General features: G+C 37.2%; 1 protein-coding gene across 6 annotated transcripts in view; it reads right to left on the bottom strand.

Moving 5' to 3' along the window:
- LOC149702425 (insulin-like growth factor 2 mRNA-binding protein 1) overlaps nt 1-22,747 on the bottom strand; it is a 35,216-nt gene extending 12,469 nt beyond the window's left edge. Inside the window, exons 1-2 of one of the 6 annotated variants that reach the window (XM_089866228.1) lie at nt 22,347-22,747; nt 20,283-20,340 (exon numbers count right to left, since the gene is read on the bottom strand). In XM_089866228.1, the coding sequence (XP_089722354.1) occupies nt 20,283-20,340; nt 22,347-22,530 (242 nt within the window). In that variant the 5' untranslated portion in view covers nt 22,531-22,747. Of the gene's footprint in view, nt 1-6,431; nt 6,694-11,761; nt 12,452-20,282; nt 20,341-22,346 lie in introns of those variants that run through there. The other 5 variants (XM_089866227.1, XM_089866225.1, XM_089866224.1 and 2 more) reach the window with 5 other exon arrangements.
- Nucleotides 22,748-22,830: the final 83 nt, after the last annotated feature.

Here is a 22,830-nt window from a genome sequence, read left to right as displayed (position 1 = left end):
TTAAGCTCAATCACGGAGGATCCCCGTAGCAAAAAGAACTATGCGCGTAGAAAAAGATGGGGGGGGGGGGGGGAAGAAAGGTATATCGTCGTCGTAGTGTACCTCTAGAGTGTCAAAAACTCGGAAGGAAAAAGTTATTTTGAAACCCCAAAGGAAGTTATTTTGATCTCAAACGATCCCGCCAAAAAGAAGATAAGAAGCCCGCGCACTCGCGTCTGGATTCGTTACCTTGGAAAAAAGGTCTACAAACACGCGTCAAAAAAATACTCGAATTTAACTATCTTATATACCGAGACGACGGCTACCGTATGCTCCTAGACATCAGAATCAAATGTACGCAATGAAAACTCGTGCTGACTTTTAATATCAAACCCAGAACTTCAGAAGTTATAAATATCAAATAGGTTTTAATATATATTCGATTCAAATGATGGTTCAGATTCCACGACCTTTCCAGGTTTTCCCTGACTATTTCCCATGATTTTTCCCTGACATTTTAGGCTAAAAGTTCTCAATGGTAATCAGTGAACGTTTTAAGAGCATTTATAAACAAGTCAACTTTTCAGGAAATTGTTTCAAAACATATTTCATGTAATAATCGATCATTAAACAGAATAATAGTACTCCACTAAAAACATATCCATGATTTTCCCTGAATTTGTTCAAAAGCCACTCACTTTCCCTAAGCCCATTTTGGTATTCCATGACCCGTTATACACTGTTAACAACCGTAACCCGCGTACAAAGAAAATCTCAATGTGACGAGCTCCTTGCTCGCTGGCGGCGTCTCTTTACATTAATTTCCGATATCTATAGCGGACGAGACACTGCGAGTGACAAATCCGAGAGGTATTCGGTATTCGCGTGATTTCTGACGATGTCAACATTTTTTTGGATCGAAAGACGAATAGAGGAGAGGAAGAGTCTTGAAATATCTTATTTCGTTGACGATCTCTCTAGTGTATAATCTATTTAGTCACAAATTAGTCAACTAAAGATAATTTGATATCAGTGTAACTGCGTGAAACCCGAAAAAGAAAAGTTCTTTTTGAATTTTTTTGAAATTTTGCGAATACAAGTAAAGACGTTTCCAGGTTTTCCCTGACGGTTTTTTATCAGTGATTTTCCCTGATATTTTAGGGCCAAAATTTGTCAATGTTAACAGCGTATTTTTAAGAAAATTATTTGTTATAAAAAAGTCAACGTTTCTTAACCCCAAGAAATTGAAATTCCCACATTTTTAATTTCCCTGACGTTGTAGTGTCAGTTTAGATAAATATTTTTCACGTAACGATATAGAGTTAAGGAACATTCACGTATTATATAAATTAATTTACTCGTATCAATTCAATTATTATCAGGAATGACGTATTTCAGAAGTACAATTTTTATGTATTATTTAAAAAAAGCAATAACACGCCGAGAGGGGGTGATAAGAAAATGTTCAATTCCTTTCATCGTCATCAAATGAAGAATCGAATATTGTAAGATAAGATCAAGGGGGTGTATTGTCGTCGTAATAAATAGCAGCTATACAGCGTGGGTTAGCTTTTTTGACATCAAGTGTCTCCCCATGGATGTAGAAAATTCAACCGAAATTAAAATGTAGATCTGCTTTGAGACAGAAATCCTAACCATCCTCAGTTAACTTATTGGGAGGGTTAGATTTATGAAGGAATCTTTGGCCTCCAATTGCTAGCCCACACAATCAATATGTTTATAGCGTTTATAACAAAAGTATATCGCTACGCCTATACCCATAAGTTTATAACATAAGTTCCATAAACGCCTCTTTTCCAATCCTTACGAATCCCTCACCTTTTCCACTCATTAAAATAGTGTCACACTTATAAACTTACGTCTAACTTCTAAACGAGCGAGGAACTGGTGATAGTCGGTGCATGGCGACATTTGTTACGATGTCATAGTGATCTAATTACGTCTCAAAGTATAGCTAGCGTTAAAAACTGTTTATCCACGACGAAAAAATACTCCATTCGACCGTCGAAGTACTAGATATACTAACTGTTATGTAGAGATATCATTTTAGAAGGCCAATAAATTAAAAACCCGTACTCTCGGGGGCAATAGCTTTAACCAGGGTTTGAAGACCCTAAAAACCGTCCCGGCCTTGAAAATTGTAGATCCTTTCCTTAGCCCTTAATAAAACCTCCACCAACAACTCACTCACTCCCACCTAACTAACATCGCCACCCGCATCGTAATCCTACAGTTTCCGGCGGACGTGACGTTACGGATCAAGAGTCAAACCACCCCCTCATAAAGGAAAAGGATCGCCTAAACTTGTGGGTTGCCGCCGCCATTTTGAATAAAAATTACCAGTGGTACAAAGTTTCAGTAGAATCGTCTGAATACTATGTATTAATATCTGATTTACTTCTATAGAATTTAGAGAAACAGAATAAAAGCGTGAGATCATTCCCGCCAAATAAAAAGAAAGAAAAGGCGCCACGAGGATTCAACCACGTGCTTTTTTCGCAAACAATTTCGCGGGAAACAGTATTAGTAAGCGGAAAAAAATTCGGTTCTCGATGGCGAAGTTTTTCCTAGAACTTAACTGACTGCTCTATATCATCGTGATTCACAGTTTTTCACGCGGACATGGGACGTTTTTCCGGAAACTATTTAGAAAGCGATCTATAAATGACATTTAAGAATAAAGACCGTATGAAGGAGAGGAGGAACCGCTCCTAAATTCCGGAAAACGTTTCGTCAGGGGTGGATTTTTCTAAGTAATGTCCGAATTTAAGGAGGAACATTATATGGGTGTAGAAGTCCAATGATTAATGGGAATTTCTATGAAATTCTTGTCTGTGGTCTTCGGGCACATTATCAAGGGAATTTCTTGGATTAAAAAATAAATACATTGTTGTTTACAAAAAATATTTGGGAATAGAACGTGCCTACTTAAGTATCAAATATTTTAATTGGTAATCACAACGAAAATTTTTGGAGTCAACTAGTTTAGTTTTCAAACAAAGAAACAAATTGTAGAGTAAACTTCTCAGACAATTAAAATTTGGACAAACTTCAACCCTTCTTTCGAATATAAAAAGTTTAATTAAACAACCTTGAATTCGATTTATCAATTAATCCATATTGGAGAATTGGAAAATATTGGATTCCAATTGTTTAGGGACCAAATTCATCGGTAACAATAATAACCACATATAGAGTAATTTCTCTCTTTATCATTTGGATCTAATATTTCAACTCCAATATGATTAAAAATTCAAATGAAATCCAAATAAAATTTTATTTCAATATTAGTTCAAACTTCCGGAAGTAGAGCCAAGATAACACTCGCAAGCAAGTAGGGATTGTACAAAGAATTACAAAGCGATTTTTGGACAACTAACCTGATACTTTTACGGGCGGATCCCCCTGAATATATTTATCCAATATTTAACTTTGACACTTTTTAAGAAAATCCGCGCGACACAGTCAGACCTCCCAGATTTCTGTTTAAAACTAGCTAGTGGTGCACGAGTTTTATTTTAACATTTCAAGCGATTCTAATCGAGAACGCCGTTTCTCGAGCAGTATATCTAATCTTAGGAGAGACTCTGGTGGTTTGATATAACGCGCAAATACTTTGTCTAGGGCCATGATAAGGCGAATTGGGTGGAAAGTTTTTCAAAATCTTTATTGGGAAAAAACATTGACGGGCATAAAATCACGGTGCAAAATGATTCAAAGTATTTTTGGGGGGTTGAGTGTGGACTTAATATTTTTAGTTTTGTGCCCTTTAGAGATGGAATACTGTTGTCTAGTCCCCTTGTGGCTGGACACCTTCCTCCCCCCATTCTTCCCCATTTTTTGGTGTGACCAATTAGTCGTGGAAAAACTGTAGTATGGCCGGGGCCATCTTGTTGTATCGCCAATCAACTGGACTGCAAAATTACTTATCACGGAACATATCTTATAAACTTATGATTTCTCTAAAAGAAAAACACTGAAACCACGTGTGCCAATTAAATGTACATAACATAATCTCACATGGATGCCCCCCCCATCAATATTAACATTTCCAAGTCCTTATATTATCAAATATAAATTCTTCCAAGAAATGTAAGGAAAAAAAGAGGAATTTTTAAAACAAGCTAATAAATATAAGAACTTTAAAAATGGTAGGGCAGCGCCCCCTTAAATAAAGATTAAAAAAAAAAATAAGAAATGTTGATCAGTTCCGAGAAATTTAAAAGAATTTATCTGTGAAGAAGAAAAAAAAAATCCCTCCCAGCAGCAGCAGCGGAGAGAATTTTCATTCATCGAATCAAGTAAAACTGTTACCGCTTACAGAGGGTGATCGCCTATCAGCTTATAATGTCGGCCAATATCAATCGCGACTTGAACGAAAAATCAAGTTAGGGTTTTTATTTTTCGGCGTTTTCGGCGTTCTTCCACGATCAAGACCGGGTCGACTCGTCGTCGAGCGCATCCCCTAACTACCCTCAAGATACAAAATTCTTACATATTTTTACTTAGCTTGACCCCCGCGCGCTTCTCGCAACCACGGAGAATGTAGTAAAAGGAGTAGAAAGAAGAAGCAGAAGTTTAAACTGGATTTATTAAAATTCAATGACTTTTCCAGGTTTTTCACTGATTATTTCATTTTCTATTCATTTCGCCATACGTTTATAAGTGATATGTTCCATAAGTATGACACTACCTGTACAAGTTCGTAATATTGGAGACTTAACAGCTCGAGATAACTAGTTCGAGGGAGAACGACGGAAGCGAGAATTGAAGTCCCACACTCGGTGGTTAATTTTGCAGGACTTTCATCAAGGTCCTATTTAGTCTGCATTACTAAGCCTTTGATATCGCCTCACCAGGCGTCTTCGCTTTACCTCGAATCTATGACGTTTCAGTTACGTCATTTCATGACAAGCTCCAGTTTGTAACCAATGACAAACTTATGGAATGAACACATCTTATGAACTATTACCAGTTTACCACCATGATTACTAGCAAAGCATTAATACTATTTTCCATGACTGTTAAGTCGAATTGTCCGTGAATATTTGTAACTACTTTTGTTTTTTAATTCGCCCAAATATTACTTGTTTTTTAATTCGCCCAAATATTACTTAAGTTTTAAGTACGTTTGGACCTACGGCGGAATGATATTATATATATTAAATCCAGTATACAAAAGTAGTCCCTAACAGCGGCCTTCTGTTGTACTCTCACATTCGTACACAATGACCTTTCAACGGGAAATGACATTTAATTATTATTCATTAAATTCGGATTTACTTAAAACCATTAAAATAGTTCTCTGAAAGAGAATGTCACTAATTATTTTAAAAATGTCATAAAAAGCCTACAGCGTTTAATATTATAACACGTTTATTTTTATGGCGTCAAAACTTTGGATAAGTTCATCTTAAATCCTCATTTAAATGGAAAGAATGATTTAAATTATCATTATTTAAATAAGAACTAGTTGAGTCTGAAACAATCCGTAATAAATAAAAAAATGCAGGGTGTTCAGAGGGAAAAACATTTCTACAGGGGCCCATAGGAAAAGCATTAGTGGTAAAATCACTGGAAGTCGGCTTTGCTGCGGACACCAGAGCTCAACGGGTGAAACACTTTTACAGGCGCCATAAAGAATTCAATGGAAATTCATATGTAAAAATATAATGAATTTCTCTTGTTCAGGGTGTATTAGAATTGTTAGGTGTGTGTGTGTGTGTGTGTGTGTGTTCAACATAAAAGCTCTTTCAACTAAAAACTATTTTAAATTATTTAATTAATTAAAACCTTGAATTTATCTGGTAAATTCCCGATTAAAATTTTGAGAAAAATAAAAAAATCGTTTACATTATGATATAAATCGGTAATTTACTAATTTGGTAAATTACCGGCAAATTACGTAAGGTAAATTACCAAATCACATCCCTAAGACAAGAGTTCTCCCAACCCTAACTAAGCCTGTGCTTAATTCGTTCATAGTATGGCGGGAGAGACCACGTGGATCGCATCGCGTAAAAGCCGAGGGCCTAGAAAACTCCAATCATCGTTGGTTTACAATAAAAATATAATCGTAGCAGGTGCGGTTACAAACGCGGAACACATAATAGCAGCCTAAAATCGCGATAAACCAGTAATAATATCGCTTAAACGACGGAACAAGTAGCAAATAAAAATAACAATTTCTCCTTCATACACAAAGTATCTAACTACTACCGTACTACGTCGCCCGTCTATTGACAATGGCACCCAAAACGCCCCTAACATTATGTGTAGTATATTTTTCTCGCGTTGATAAAGGTTGTTATTATAGGTTTCGTATAAAATTTAGTATTTTGTTAAGTGTTTCCCGAACTTTGTTAATTAATTTTAATTAAACACAATTAATTATAGTTAATTCCCATATAATTTCCTTAAAAATCGCTTACCGATCATTTTCGTATTCCTCAGGTTCCCAACCACTTATAGTATCTTCTTCGTACATGTTTATAATAAAGTTTTCTTTTGAAATAAACCCGATTTTTTTTTGTTTTTTGGTATTTTTCTTTATGTCAGTTAATTATCAAAACTTCCATGTAATTAAGGCACAACACTTAAGTATTAATTAAATATAATTTTTCTAAGTTTTCTACAGCCCGGTCCCAAGAAGAGAAGAATTTACAAAAAAAAAAAAATAAAAGAGGAGGTATATCCAACGAAATCAGGAGAATGATGTAGACATACCTTGATTCCCGCGTTATGTTATCGTAACAAGCCCTAAAAAAGGGGGTCCTTTTTAAAGGTTTGTATGAAAACTACTATACACTACTAAAAACGTTTTCACACACAGACAACACACGCCGACGCCGGTTGCTTCGAAAACGTTTTAACCGCTCGCCCGGCTTCAACAAGAGGTCGTTTACCCTTACAAAAAAGTTTTATCACTCTCTGCCCAAGTTCCTCCCGAAGATAAAAGATGACGGAGTTTTTGTGCACTAGCGAAAGAGAGAAGAAACTATTTTGGAAGATCAAGAAGAACTAAACTTTTGTCCCGCGCTCATCCAGTAAAAAGGAAAAAAATTAATTCCCGGGTATTCGGCACCAAAAAGAACTTAGGGTTAATTTATTTTTAAAAGAATCAATGTAAAACAATTCATTGGCGGGAAAAAAGCGTAAAATAGGCGGGAAAACTTATCTATACTACTATGATTCCCACGCGGAGATTTGATAATCTACGCTAAGCCTAAATAAAAAAAATTCTCGCGCGCGCCGGGTGAGTGGCGGTTTCTAGCGGGAATTTCCCAAACTAAATATACACTATCCAATGCCGGCCCTTACGTTACCCTACTCCGCATTACGTAAAATCGCGTTTATTAAAGATAATTTAATAGTGGAAAACGGGAAATTTGTCAACTTCAAAGCCTCGTAATTAAGAGTAATTAAATGGCGTCGAAATTACGGGATATTTACCAGCGTTACGCAATTTTCTTCCGTTTTAAATTCGGGCCTTTTCCGTCACAGCCACACACGCACTCTTTTAAGACAAGCCAAGCGGGAATTTATAGATAAAAGGCGCGCTACGCCATTTAGTCAAAGATTAAAAGAGCCCGGCCGAGTGACAATATTTAAGGGCGAAACCACGTTAATAACCGATTTAGAATCAACACAATTCTACCGCGGACGGTTAACGTAAAAACGTTTAAACAGTTAAAGTACGAAATTTTTCGTCTTTCGGTCGAACGAAAAAAATAAATTTTTACGCGACGAAGCCGCCACAGCAAGCATGGCTTCTCCGAAAAGTGGGGAAAACAGAGTCGATATAGGAACGTAACTAGCGCCAAAAGGAACGGTGGCGGCGATTTCAAGAAATAAAAATATCCCCGCCAATGATGGTCGACCATGCGCGATTTTTTTTAGGGAGGGAATCCAAACTCGGCTTGTTCTCCCGCCATAAAGCTTGAAATTTAGGCTTAGGTACGAATATTAACAAAAAATGCTTTCACCAAGGCCTAACTACAGACAGTACTACTAACGACGGTACAGTTTTTTGCAAGCTAAATCTGAATGATGCGTACACGGAGATACAACCCAAATGGGGCCTCCTCCGACGCTTATTGGGAACTGGGATTGTAAGACGCAAGCTGCAAAGAGGCCCCATATTCAGGGGGACCCCAGACATGGTGGTGGTACGGTGTGTGCGCGTGAAAAAAGTTTCTCATAGGTATTAAAAACGGAACGGTAGATATGGATGGTTGTGTAATATTATAATGCAACTTGAGGCCCCATAAACGGATGGGACCCAATACCACAAAAAACAGCGTCAAGAAAAATTGAGAAAAGGAAAACTTGCTTATAGTCTCGCTTCGAGTTTGAAATCGCGCCTCTTCCCCTATCCTCCCCTTTCCCGGAGTGTTCCCATGGTAACCAAAGTATGACGTCAGAAATACATTCAACAGGAAGAACGCGCGCGCCAAGGAATGAGAAAAGCGGGAATAAAGAATAAAGAAGAAAAAAAAAGAGGAAAATGAAACTATACTGCGCAGACTCAGAGAGAAACTCTCTGTAGTTTCAGGAAAAAGGGGCTTTGGGTGAATTTTATGGAAGGAACCGACTAAGACAAGACTAAGGAAGCATCAGGGACGGACCAAGCGCGGGGGCGAAGGAAGAAAATCTCCCTTCCCAAGGAAGGATGCACGCGGACTCCTGAATATCGACTATCCTTGGCTTGCCATCTCCAACAACTCTTCTCTCTCTCTCACTCGCCGTTCTAGAATCTAGCTCGCAGTCCGTGCTTCATTCAAGAAAACAGGGGGAGACAGAGAGCTATAAGGGAAAGGAGAGCGCGGGTACACCCTTCGTCATTCAAGCATTTCTATAGCGGACCTAACTGCCAAGTTCCACCGACAGGACGCGCTCGATCTGTTCTGCCCTTCAAAATTCCTGGCAAAAACACTGAAGCGGGGGAGGGGGTCCCCAGGTCCGTCCCGTCTGGGACTCCGGGTTTTATTTCTAGCCAATTTTCATCAAAATATATCACGCTAAAATTAAATAATATCCAACTTAATGAGACAGAAATAATTTAATTTAATTGGAATGTACTCAAAGTAAATTAATAAATAAATATTCGATTTGACTTGTCAAAAAGGCACCCAAACACCGACTAACTAACTAACTAAAACATAATTTCTCCGAGGGTCCGACTCGGAGATAGAAAAGGGTTGGAACTACATTCCACGATGGGGAAATTCCTGGTAGACCTTTCGCCCACTGTTAAAAGTATTTTTCCCGCGTTTCTGATTGGCGCCTAAAACGTCCCGGGATGAATAGGTGTGGCCTAGATCCCGGAGTAGGAGTGACTGGTGTCTACTCGTCTACGACTCTGGATAAATATATAGGGAGGAGCCCAAAGGGTTACGCAAATTTTTTTATTTATTTATTTCTATTACGGGGCACCCCGGGTCCGCCCAAAAGTGCCCGGGAATAAAAGAGGGAGGGAGGGTGGACACGGTTACGCAGACTCCGATGACGCAACCTTGAAAATCAAGCTCCACGTGGCCTTCTCCACCACGCTGCTGCTCTCGACTAAAGAGCCGATTTTCTCCCGTTAAATTGCCTACCACCACAGCACAGCATCACCCCATACCAGTTTTCCCGCCATCACGGACGGGCTAAGGGGCCTCACGAAAATTATCATTCTTATGTGTATGTGTGTATATATATATAATTATATCCTTTTTGATATACCCTGTACATCTATTCATAGCCCGAATTAATTCAATTTATATAAAATAAAATATTTTTCTTCTTATTAAATTGGTTAGCGGTTGTAATAAATACATATTTATTACGTGCAAATATTTTATCTAAAGGTATTTTTCTTTTTAAACTTATTTTAAAATAACTCCACGGTTTTAAAAATAAATTGGCAATTAATATATTTCCTATATATTATATATTATATATTATAATTAAAGATAATAAGAGGTTCAAAATGAAAGCAACAAAGTTAAAATAAAAGAAGTTTAAGTCATAATAGACTATCACTCCATTCCCCGAGCTCACTGCATATGCTAATTTGGTTGCCAAAAATAAATTCCCTTTCTCAGGTTTCATCTTTAGAGTTAAGTCCATGACATCGGCATTATTTCGGGAATTTTAAAAAATTAAATATCTTCTAGATATGCTTGTTTTTTTTTTAAACCCAACCCTGATTGGAAAACTGTATATACTTTTGAGGAGGACAATTCATTCTTGGTGCGGCGTCAAAGTATACGCGGAGAGATTTGTCTCTTTGCAAAATGGGGGCCCCCATCATCAGCGAGCGTGGAAATGGCGTCCCGCATAGGGCCTCGTGATCTTCCACGATTCCATGCCTAAAATAGCTCGTGACAAGCCGGGCTTTAATAAAAAACGGAGATTGCCAATTAAGGCAAACCGCACCGCACCAACTCTCACCGCCGCACCCTCACCATTTCGACCGTTTTATCAGATTAAAAACAATGTGACCTTTGACCTTTTGGGCCTATACCCTCATCAAAGAAATCCAATTCAAACAAGGCCATACGCGAAAAGTACCCTGGCAGTGTTTAATGCGGTATCTGTCTCCCAATAATGCAAAAACATGAGATTTTTAACTTTCTATTATTGAAGAATAAATTTTTTCATATCGCTATATTTTGCTACTTTGCTTAATTACTCGGGCCCTGATTGTTGTAACCCCAATTATTTAGCATCATTGGAAAGAGGAGAAATAGGGCTATAACATACTCGAAGGACATCACGTTATCTCTTATAGAACCAGAGTTATGACCCACCAATGTGTCTCTGAAAATAATCCCATGTTAACCCTATGGAGAATGAGTTTATGAGCATATTGCTTAATTACTCGGGCCTTGATTGTTCAAGCCGCAAGTGTTAGGTATCGTTTAAAAGGGAAGAAATAGGGCTATAACATATTCAAAGGACTTCCATGTATCTCTAATAGAACCGGAGTTATAACGAGTCGAAATTTGGTGATGGCGGCAAAGCCAACTTCCAGTGTTTTTACTCCTAATGCTATTCCTATGGGCCCCTGTAGAAATGTTTTTCCCTCTGAACACGCGCTGGCTAAAAATTGAAAATCTGGAAATTGACCGGTTTTTTTTTCGTTTCTAGATTGGTGGAGCACGAATATAAAGTATAGAGGTGGAAGACGCCCGATTGGCGAAGTTGGGAACTGAAATCGGGAATTTTTTCATCCAATAAACAATAAAAATTGTAAATTTAGAACAACATTGATCATTCAACAAAAAACTCAATATAATTTTAACTCGGGCATATCAAATAATTACTACGATGCAAAATTTATTTTTACAACGACAAGCAGATTCGAAAGAACTCGTTCGTGTTAATAAGAATACGCATCCCCTTGCGTATTTCGCTGGTCATCTAAGTGTCCAGTGCTCCTATGATTCCTCTAGAATCCTATATTCTTAATTAATTGCATAAAATATCCTATAAAATCTTACCTACATATTCTTGACTTATATTTAACTTTGTAATACGATTCTGTTTACTACTAAAACAATGGTAGTAAATAAGCCATGTGGCGCCTTTTCAAGGTAAAAAAAGAAACTTTGCAATTGCGTAATTGGTCTCCAGTAGAGTTAAATTTCCATAGAAATTTCTTTACATTCAAACTAAAGTTAAATCTGCCGCTTAATAAAATTCTTAATAACACGAACGATTCTCGTTAGGCAAGCTACAGAGGTGGGGGGGGGAAGGGGTCTGAGTTGCTTACCTAAACAATCTGGCTCGCTCATGATGGTAATAAGGGTCAATGTAAGGTTGCGGTTGATGCGGGACGCTTGACGCCGATGGAATAGCGTAAGGATCGTGATGCAAATGGTGATGTTGGTGAACCTGTTGTTGATGTTGATGATGATGGTGATGATGTGGCTGATGTTGTTGGTGATGCTGATGTTCACCACGTAAAGCCGCCGCCGCTGCTGGATGTTGATGCGAAGGAGGTTGGTGGTGATGATGATGTTGTTGTTGATGTTGATGTGGTGCCATTTGCGGTGGCAGTTGTTGATGTTGTTGGGGTTGTTGTTGAGTAGGGCGTAAAGGATGCCCGTAATACTGAGTATCCCTGGGATACATATTTTTTAAAAACACGTCCGCACGAATTCAGTTCAGTTCAGTTTAGTTTTTATAACAAAATAAAGTGGGGCAGTGATTTGTTTAATTTTTTTTTTACTTTCTGAATATTATTATAGTTGGGCTTCTTGTTTTGTTGTTGTTGTTGTTGTTTATTTGGCAGTTGAATTAATATATTTTAAATACGTTAGAGAGAGAAAGAGAATATCACATTAGCTCAAAAGACGAAAAGAAAACTGTTCCAACGCGGTAGAACATGAGTTTGTTTTAAACTTAAGCCTAACCGAACTGGAGAGATGCGAATTATTACTTTGGTGGTGGTAATAATCAGCGGACCGAATTCGAGATAAGATTGCGGCTAAGGAATAACTTAACAGTAGTGATTAAAAAGGGAACCTACATTTACACGTATTTAAAAAAAAATAATAAAAAAACACATCGAGCAAAATATATGAAATCAAGGCTCTTATATTTCATATTTTTTATCAATATATATATATATATATATATATATATATATATATAAACGATATTATAATATATTTATATTTAACAAACGTTATTTTTATATTATTAATTAAGTATTTTTAACGAGCGTTTTTAAAACGCATTTAAATATTACATATTACTTAATTTATTTATTTATATATATTTTATAACAGGGTATGTTGTTATTATTTTAAGCTATATATAAATACTATATTATAATGGACTTGTTTGGTTATATATATATATAATAGTTTAAAGGGGGAAGTTGTTAGTTTATTTAATTACATTTATATATATGTGTATATAATCTAGGGATAAAACAATGTTAACAGTTTAAATAACGTTTCTTATAACGAAAGGATAATTCAGTCCCGACTATGACAACGACAGCACCGACCTTCGTCACTAAACGTTTTCGTCTTTTAAACATACAATCAGTTACGGCGCCCGGTTTTGTCTTAAAGAAAACACGCAACAAATCGCCACCAGCTTTTTCAAATGCACGCGCCTATAAACCAAAATTGGCGGGAAACTTCTGGTAAGAGCGCGCGCGAAAAGTCTCGATCTCCACGTGTTCCTGATGAATTCAAATTTGGCGCGTTTCTCCTAACGCTAAGGGCACGCGCCAACGAGAGACACTCGTTGGTATCGTCAACATTTCTCTCTCCTCTCTCTCTCTTCCTCTTCTGTGTTTTCTTTCTCTTTCAAAATACCGCGAACTTTTTAGTGTTTTTCTTCTCCACTCTCCAGTTTTAAGCGCTCGTTTGCGCGAAACTCGGTGGTTGCAGTTCCAAAGATTGCACAAATGCACACAATGCACGTGTGAAAGAAGTAAAAAAAAATTGCCAGGGAATAATTGCAGGCAAATATTTCAATTATTTTTTTTTCCTTTGCAAAACCCGATTTAACTGGTGCAAAAAATAAAATATTCGAAATTATTTTTGGAAATATATATTTCGACTAGGGTAAAATGTTATTTCGTCGTATATTTTCTAAATGATTCGGATGATAATAATAATCGCGGTTTGGTTAAAGTTGTCTCGGAAGAGGAGCCGCTCGGCGCGTTCCATAAACAGTCACCACCAGCACTCGCTCTTGGCCCGGACCGAGAGAAATCCTGCCCCTCGCAAGCATCTTTCGCCGCTTGTTCCTGGCCTTTTCGCCCCGTCACTATAGGAACAAGGCTTGACGTCACCTATGACGTCAAGCCTTAGATACGGCTATTGATTGGCGGAAAAGATCCGCTCGCTGGTTACTCGACTCGAGCGCGAAACAAGAAAGACAACCTCACGGCAACGAAAATCGTTTCAAAACTTTATAGATAGATATACGTATTATATTATACCGAGCGCGCAAAATACACCCAATATAACGGACACCCTAGCTCCTAAGCATTCAAAAACGTATCATTTCTCCAATCAAACTGATCTAAACTGCATGTTGGAGCATTTTGCATCTATTGGAATCCCTGTTAAATAAACATACGATATAGCTAGATCTAATTTACCCAATGCATTTTGATTGAATTACAGTTTTGATACTCCGCAATAGGCTTAATAATAAAAAATAGGCCTGGGAACCCGATTTTATTCGCTAATAACTTCAATAACTGCTCAATGCACGCGCAATTTGACATAAAATTATAACAGTCTGGAATTGGTAGATGCAATCGGGCCTACATTAGATGCGTTACAAAAACATTCTAGTCTACGCAAAATGCAAAAACAACAAAGCATAGGGGCCATTCCTAAGTGTTTTACTCCAACTGAACATTTATGCAAAGTATCGCGAATTACTGCAGAAATGTCTAGGTTGTTAATATAATTGCAGATGCAAAATTGGTATGGTTCATTGAATGAACTCCTAACATAGGGGGGAGAGACTTTTAAAACTGCACGAGCTTTCAAATGGAAAACCCGCGAAAGATGGACATATTGCGGAAGGCTGGCACGCGAACCCGCGGGGGGGGGAGGTGGGGTTTGGAATAGGTCAGGTTAGGTTTTATAGCGCGCGCGAACTCGCGGGATGGAAGAGGAGTATGACGCGAGCCGGAGCCTCCGATGACGTCAAGAGAAGGGGGCCGTGACGCTTCTCCGCTCTGCCTTTGTCAGTAGAGAGAGACGGAGAAAGAGAGGAGAGAGGGTCCAGGCACCCAGCGAATATAGCCTCGATTGCAAACCCGCAAAACCAATGCCAGAGATAGAGGAGGAGGAGGGAAAGAGACCGGCGGGGGGGGATGAATCGGGGCAACAAAAGAAAGAGGGTCAGAGGTCAAGAGATGCTAACCCAATGTTTGCGCCGATAACCATCAAAAACATTATGATTATTTTACTTTTTGTTCTAGAGAAGTGTAGGAAAAATGCATATACGCAATTAGCGGATACCAATCCAAAATTTCAAAGATTCCATGCACCACCGTGCATAACGAATCAAAATATTACTCATTCACTTCACTCTAAGCTAAAACTTATAAACCTAAACTTGATTAAACTGCCATTAAATTCCCTAATAATTTAAATTAAGTCTAAATTCTGACCGATTTCTATAGATTAAAGATTGAACTGCCCAATAAAAATGTGAGCGGGGAAAACCAATTTTCCTGCACCAATTTATAAACGCGCATGCTAAAAGAAACGTAACATCACGAGTAGATATACTTATGTCAATTTTGGATAATTTCCCATTTTGGAATCGGATTTCCAATTACATTTTAATGATATTCTCATTATTACAGATAGGAAGGAGAATTTCGAGAAACGAAAAACCCAAATATAGATTGTTAACCACGATGTTATTTAAAAAAAATGGAAGGAAATGGTACTTGACCCTTTCAATTAGGAGGGTCCATCCTTAACTTAAGTCATTAAACTATTATCAGGATTTAATCATTTTAAGGGTAGTAAATAACCTAGAAGAAAAGAAGGTTTTTACAAGAACAGACTTAATTCGGAAATATGAGTCTGTCGTGTCCGTCATTAGGTCCTTATGTCTTTAAAGATTGAGCTGCAAGAATCAAGCAAACTGCAAATGTTTCTAACAATAAGAAATCAACATGGAATACCAGCCACTTCACGGATCTGGGGTCCATCGAGCTCCCGGGCTTTCAAGAAAATTCCGCGAACTCTTGCGGTACATTCATAATTCCGAGAAAAGCAACAGAAATACAGAGAACAGAGAAAAAATTACAATTTCGTAATAACAGTAGATATGTGCGCTATAGCCTATGACTAAGAAATACCATTATAATATCATTTAATTAAACATCATAGCGATTTTGAAGAAAATTCGTAATTAAATCAAATTAGAAGATCGCAACCGCGTTTAAAAGCGGTTTTACAGCGAAAACTTAACCGATTTCGATGAAAATTACTTATAATTAAAGTCATTTAAATAGTCTATATGGTAATGACGCCCAATTTAAAAAAATGTCATACATGACCCGAGATATTAGAGGTTAAAGGTCATCATACCTATAACGAAGACCCGATTTTCGCGCTCTTATACTCTTCAGAAGTAATTATTTTAAATATAAACAAACAAATTTTTGTTGTACGAATTGCTCGATTTTCTGTCACTAATAATAACATAATAACTGCCCCTTCCACCCAAAACACACCTATTTTTACAAAACAGTAAACATTAAACCAAATCACGAAACGCTATAAAGAGAATGATTGCCATACCTGTAGTTTTAAGAATGTAAGAATGTTACTAATTCTATAAGATCTTTCAGGTACAGACGGAGCTAAGTAAGTAGTAAACAACAAGGATGGCTCAGTCCTCAGGTACACCCAACCCCAGCCAGGTAAATACCGGGGCCATGATTCTACACGTATAAAATTCCGGGAAAAAAGTTCCCGCCAAACAAGCGCGGGCAACAAAAAATGAAACAGCAAGAGTAGGGGAGATGTGAGTGAGAATAACCAACCTGGATTGTCAGTAGCTTACAAAGGCGGCATGGAATAAGACCCAAGAAACCCCCCCCCCACCCCGTCATGAATGGTCAATAAATATTGTCGCCCCCCCCACCCGAAATATAGCCCGAAGGTCAAATGACGGGGTCAAAATCCCTAAAAAGAAAAACATTCTCCCCTCAACTTGAATAAAATGAGGCAGTTCCTGGAAATAAGCGAGCTAGCTAGGGCCCACGATAGGGAACAACTCGGGGGTCGAGGAACCAGCCGGAGCGTCACGGGACGGGTTTTTGGGGGCTAAAAGGCCCATTCACATGATAAAATCCCGGAACTCGAGTCGTCTGTACAGTTTTTTCTTAGGTCTAGTCTAGGACTCTAGGGGCTTGAAAAATTTCTCAACCGTGCAGCAACATTTGAAGAAAACCGAAAAAAAGGGATAACCTTTGGGATTGGGTCGGATAATTTAAAGTGATAGTGGAAGGAACCTAAAATCTAACTTTTCGTTATTATAGATTGTGTGCGGACATTTGTGACGTGTGCAATTCAACCACTATCTAAGCTCGTAATTCAGTTCGATTCAGTGATCATTCATTCAGTTTCAAAACCCGCTATTCTCTAATAACAAATTATTGGCTCCCTTAGAATTTATAACAATTAATAAACGTTTTTCGTAGTGATTTCATCGTATTTCGGACTTTGAACACCCATCCACTGGACAACTTCAATTCGGGGACTGTTTACAACACAAAGATGAAATGGTAACAAAGTTCTCGGCGGTGTCCAACGACAAAGAAATCTCTCTCAATTTTGATATTGCCACCAGATTTATAAGATTCGTGGATTTGAAACCTCGTGCACATTCCGCAATTATTTTAAGTTAAGATTATTTTTAAGCGATTTGAGATGGGCTCGTGACAAATATGAATTATTTTATTTGAAACCATTCAAATTCCTCAACTTTCTTAAGATTATTTTTAAGTGATTTCGAGATAGCTTCGTGGCATGGCTAATAAATGCTCAAGTACTTTGAAATAATGGGTCGGAGGAAAAAATATGTTTACCATTTCTGAGCATGGTGGCAATATTATCCGATGTTCTAATTATTTGCAATGTTTCTCTTTTTCTTTGGTAGAAAGTTCGAGGGGATAATCACGCGCTGTACATTTGACAATATACAATATTACTCTTAACAATTGAATCTGACAGTGATTAGCACCTCTCTAGAAAATCAAGGTGACGAACCTTTTGTAATTCCAAGTGTCTAGAGATCGTCTACTTCAAAAGAACAGGGAAACCTTTCAAAGTTTGGTACATAAGAGTAAAAATAACCTTTTTTTCTCCGACATTATAACAAACGTCGCAAATTCCAAGTAATCATAATATACGGAATAAATACCGATGTTTTTCTTAACTCCTTATTTGTCATTTCACGTGGTAAATAAATCTACACGTTCAATACGTCACGCGCGGCACGTGATTTATCTCTCGTGAAAGATACTTTCGAGGGGTCCGTCATTGCCAAAAAATCCCGTACGCTCGGGGAAAAATCCAAAAACAAATCCAAAATTCCAGTGAAAATACAAAAAGGATTTTGTATTTTTTGAAAAATCCGAAGATCTTTCAAAAGTTTCAAAATATATAAAATTATGTAAAAAATCCAAAAATCCACTGAAAATCCAGAAAAAAATCCAAAAATACCGAAAATTTTTTAGAAATCCAAAATAACATGTTAAATCCGGGAGTGTGTTCGAATTTTTTTAGAAATCCAAAATTTTGTGAAAATCCACAAAAAAATCCAAAATTTTGTGAAAATCCACAAAAAAATCCAAAATTTTGTGAAAATCCACAAAAAATCCAAAATTTTCAAATTCACAAATCCAGGAAGACGATAAAAATTACAGTTAAAAATACAAAATCCTAAAAAAAATACGAAATCCCAAAACAAATTACGAAATCCCGAAAAAATACAAAATCTCCGAAAAAATACCAAATCCCCGAAAAAATACAAAATCCCCGAAAAAATACAAAATCCCCGAAAAAATACAAAATCCCCGAAAAAATACAAAATCCCGAAAAAAAATACAAAATCCCGAGAAAAAATACGAAATTCCATGAAAAAATTCAAAAATACAACGGTTTTTTTGAAAATCCTACTGGATTTTGGATTTTTATAAAAAATTGACAAATCCATATAAATAGAAAAAAATACGTAAAAATCCATAAAAATCCGAGGGATTTAAAAATCCCGTACGTTTTTTTTTCGAATGACGGACCCCTCGGATACTTTTATCGAATAGGCCGCACGAAGTTCTCAAATTCAAGATAAAACATGCTTTTTTTTTCATATTTAAAATATTTAAGTTATTTCTAAACAAAACTCGGGTTAATTAGAAAGTACATAAGCGGTAATACGCAGTAGCCTCGAGTTTCAACAAAAGTCTTTTCAAGGAACTATAGTTCCCAATTTGGGTTTGGTTAGCTTATGTCTATCAAGACGTTCTATTTCGTAAACCGCGATTAACTCTATAGGTAATTCAGACTAGGAGAATTGATACCATTTACAGCAGGAGACCAGGCTGGCTAGTTGGCGGACAAAGCGAAGTGCGCCAAGTACCCTCGAGTGTAAATAGTATCAAGTCTCCTAGTCTGAATTAACTATGTTTTAGTAAAACGGAATTTATTACCTTTTGAAAAGAAATAGAAAGATCCTGGTGAAACGTATAGGTATAAGAATATGGCGATTTAATACCGCTGGAATTCACGTAACACCGTACGGTCTCTTTGGGTTCCCTATATTCCAAACTTTGACACATTGGGTCACTATTTTTAAGAACGTTTGAAGGTCCATATTTCACCAATATTTCATCAAACTCTCGCGCTTTTTTATGACAACAATCTAAACACTAACAGACTAATTTCTCAACTTTTAGAAAGAAAACAATATACTCCAATATATATTTCAAATACCGCGATGGCGCAAAAGTTCGAAATGGGGCTCGAAAAAGGGTCTCTATAAAAGATTATTTTCTATCTGAACTTGAGACTATATACATATCCCCGCTATAATTGAAGCTGACCGATAACACACATATACCCGCTCCTTGTACCGCCAGGAAATGAGTAGTTCAAAATTAATTTTCAACACTTGAATTATGCGAAGAACATTTTGACTATGTCAATGTGTTCGAATCTAGCTAAAATTCGGGGTATGTTCTGTCCGAAAACCACGAACTTATGTTTTGCAGGTAAATTTCAATTTAAGGCGCGCAAAAAAGGCAGCGGGTCCCAAGTGCTACTCTCTGAGAGGCTTGGATAACACCGAAATTCCAAGTTTTAATCAAAGGAAGGAAACCGCTCAAACAGTATTAAAGAAGGCACCAAATGGTGGATAAGTCACTTAGAGAGTTGAAAACATTTTCCTATTTCTACCAAGTACCTTATTTTAAATTCAAGTTATTTTTCGTTTGTAATATAACACAAATATTGATCGAATTTTTCACGGCGAAGTTTCGCTATTTCATAATTTATATTATTAATTGACGATTTCACGCGACTCAAAATTAATTCTTAATTAATTCACTAGATTTCGGCGTTTAGATAACGTTCCTTAAATTATACTCTAGTAAATTACTCAGCAACAACTATACGGTAACCGTAACACTATTCTAAACATTACAATTAACTAATAAACAAAACGTAATATTTACATCAACACAAACAACCCGGACAGAAAAATGCAAATAACGGTGTTGTCCTTACCTCCTTCCTTGTGGTACCGAAGGTTCCACTAGCAAGTTGGAGCCCATAAAATCGAAACCTGAAATAGGAAAAGTATAAAAATTCAAACTTGGGAGTTTTGTTGTGACGGGACGGCAATAATAAACAGGTTTACAACAACACTATAGCACATGCACGCGTCGCATCGTGTCACTCCTTTCACGTAAATGGCATTGCAACATTACATAATACCATACACATACACAATAAACCCGAACTATATTACTATCATAATAGCATTTGTAAATAAAAATAAGATAAAAACACGCGTCCAAAACCGGGTTTAAATTTTTCTATGGGTTAAGTAGGTAACGGGTTTATTTGGGAATCTATTTAAAAGGGTTTAGCCCGTGGACCAATGAATGAATGAATGATAAATCAATTTACGATGATAATGGCGTACCACTGACGTGCGGATATAATTCAATTAAGGGAAACCACTTATTTTAATTTTAAATTAGGTTCGATTACCACCACTAATTTATCAGATATAGATTATGATTCAATATTGTATAATTTACTAATTTTATCTCTAAGCGAATTTCATAGTTATTAGATTAAAAATTAATGGCCCTAAATTAACATTTAAAACTGGTTTATGTATAAATGAAGGACTGGACGTCTTACAAAATTAAAATAATTTGTTTGTTTGCTTGTTTAGTAAACACGTAGCGTGACAAATTACGATGAAACCCTCAAATTTTACTGCCAAGTTTAACACAAACATTCTGACAATTATGCGTAAAAAATGGAAATTAATGTTTACGTGCGAAAATGATTAATTTCATTCCGATTTTTGATAATAATCTACTGATTGATTGAATAATTAAGTGTCCTTGATTAACTGGTGTAATTCTCGGCCTCGTGTCTTATAGCTATTGTCAATATCTCAACACCCAAGTTAGGCCAAAGAACTTTTGGTTTTAGGGATATCTGTCAGTTACACCCTAAGGCTACATATGCATACTGTATTTTGACCATCACCGTATCACGCCACCATGTTTACGTGCTTCCTTCAACACAATAACAAAATGGCGGCAATCTTTCACCACGTGGTCATGGGAACGTGCACGGCTCCGATTTAAATTAATTGTTAACTGATATTGTCTTGAAAATTGATGAATCTCAAGGGATCATGTTGAAACAAATGTAAATAAATGCTTCGTCTAATTGGCGTTAATGAATTGATAATTAAGAGGCAATTAAATTAATCACTGTCTCCATGACACTCCTGAAATCGTGTTTTTTACACAACTGATTTAAAATCAGAGGTTTTACGAGTGCCACTTCAGTATATACATAGTTTTAAGCCGTTCCCCCAGTGTTGCCAGGTCATTGGCGAGTCAAGAGAAACGCTAACGGTTCAGTTTCAATCAGTACTTAAACAACTTGACTCAACATGGTCCTGACAACACTGTCAGTAAGGAAGCAATACTATCATATCCAAAAATCACGACATGTCATCGCCAAAATTTAAAAAAAAAAAGAACTAAAGAGGCGTGTTACTTAACAGTCACCCATAACTTATCATTAATATGTCATAACTCATAAAAATTTGACAATGGACCAACCCACAGTGTCCCCACAAATTAGTCAGTGGTAATTATGGTAGTGGAACGTGACAATGTCAATTGAGTCTTCAATCAGTAAACGAGTCAACGTGACATCAGAATTAGGCTTAACAATCAACAATCCAAAACGCCGGCCGGCAAAACCGTTTTTTTTTCTTTTTTTTCTCACCAAAAACCCAAAAATATGGTTGGCGGCCATATTGGAATCACGGGAGGGTGTTACTAACAGTCATGGAGGGGGGAAGGGGAAGGGCTGACAACTTTGAGAATGAAAAAATACGCTTGTAAACTTGGGGACTTTTTGGGAAGCGTGGTGGCCGTAACCGTAGCCGGGCGGCATCTCGGCAATGGAGAAGCCATGCCCTACCACCAGGCTGCCAAGCCTGCCATGCTGCGTGAGTTCCACGCTAAGCCTTAGCTCTTTTTGAATCAATTTGAATAAACAACAACTGGCATCCCCTTCATGGAAACTTACCATTTAACGTTTCGATAGCTTTATCGGCGGCGGGTTGATCGTTACATTCGACAAAAGCGTATCCACCTTTTTTAACAAGAACGGTTTTTGGCGGGATTCCGGTATGTTCGTGAAATAATTCCCGCAAAGATCCCTCGTTAACATCCGCCGGTAAATTACCAATGTATAACTTATTCATGGACATAATTACCAATTAAGTTAACTAAAACACAAGCACTACGGTACGAAATTTAAGGGTTTTTTTAAAAAATATATAATTTTGTTTTTGGGGGTAGAAATATTTAAAACTAGTAAAAGGAAATCATGAGTAGAAAAACTTTTGCAAACTTTCTCCAACGAAAGTCTGTCCGGTTGTTGGACCGCTAAATTTTTCAGACGAGAGACGCGAGAGGAGGAAAAGAGAGGGCCTGTTTTGGTGAGAGTATAAAAGAGGGTGCACTTTTTGCCTACCCCCTCCAGTGGATTCACGCGAAAAAAATAGGAG

Source organism: Phalangium opilio, unplaced genomic scaffold, assembly GCF_054372755.1.
Source record: "Phalangium opilio isolate 3A_F unplaced genomic scaffold, DU_Popi_V2 ptg000017l_1, whole genome shotgun sequence".
NCBI lineage: Eukaryota > Metazoa > Arthropoda > Arachnida > Opiliones > Phalangiidae > Phalangium > Phalangium opilio.
This window is presented reverse-complemented; position numbering and strand designations above follow the sequence as displayed.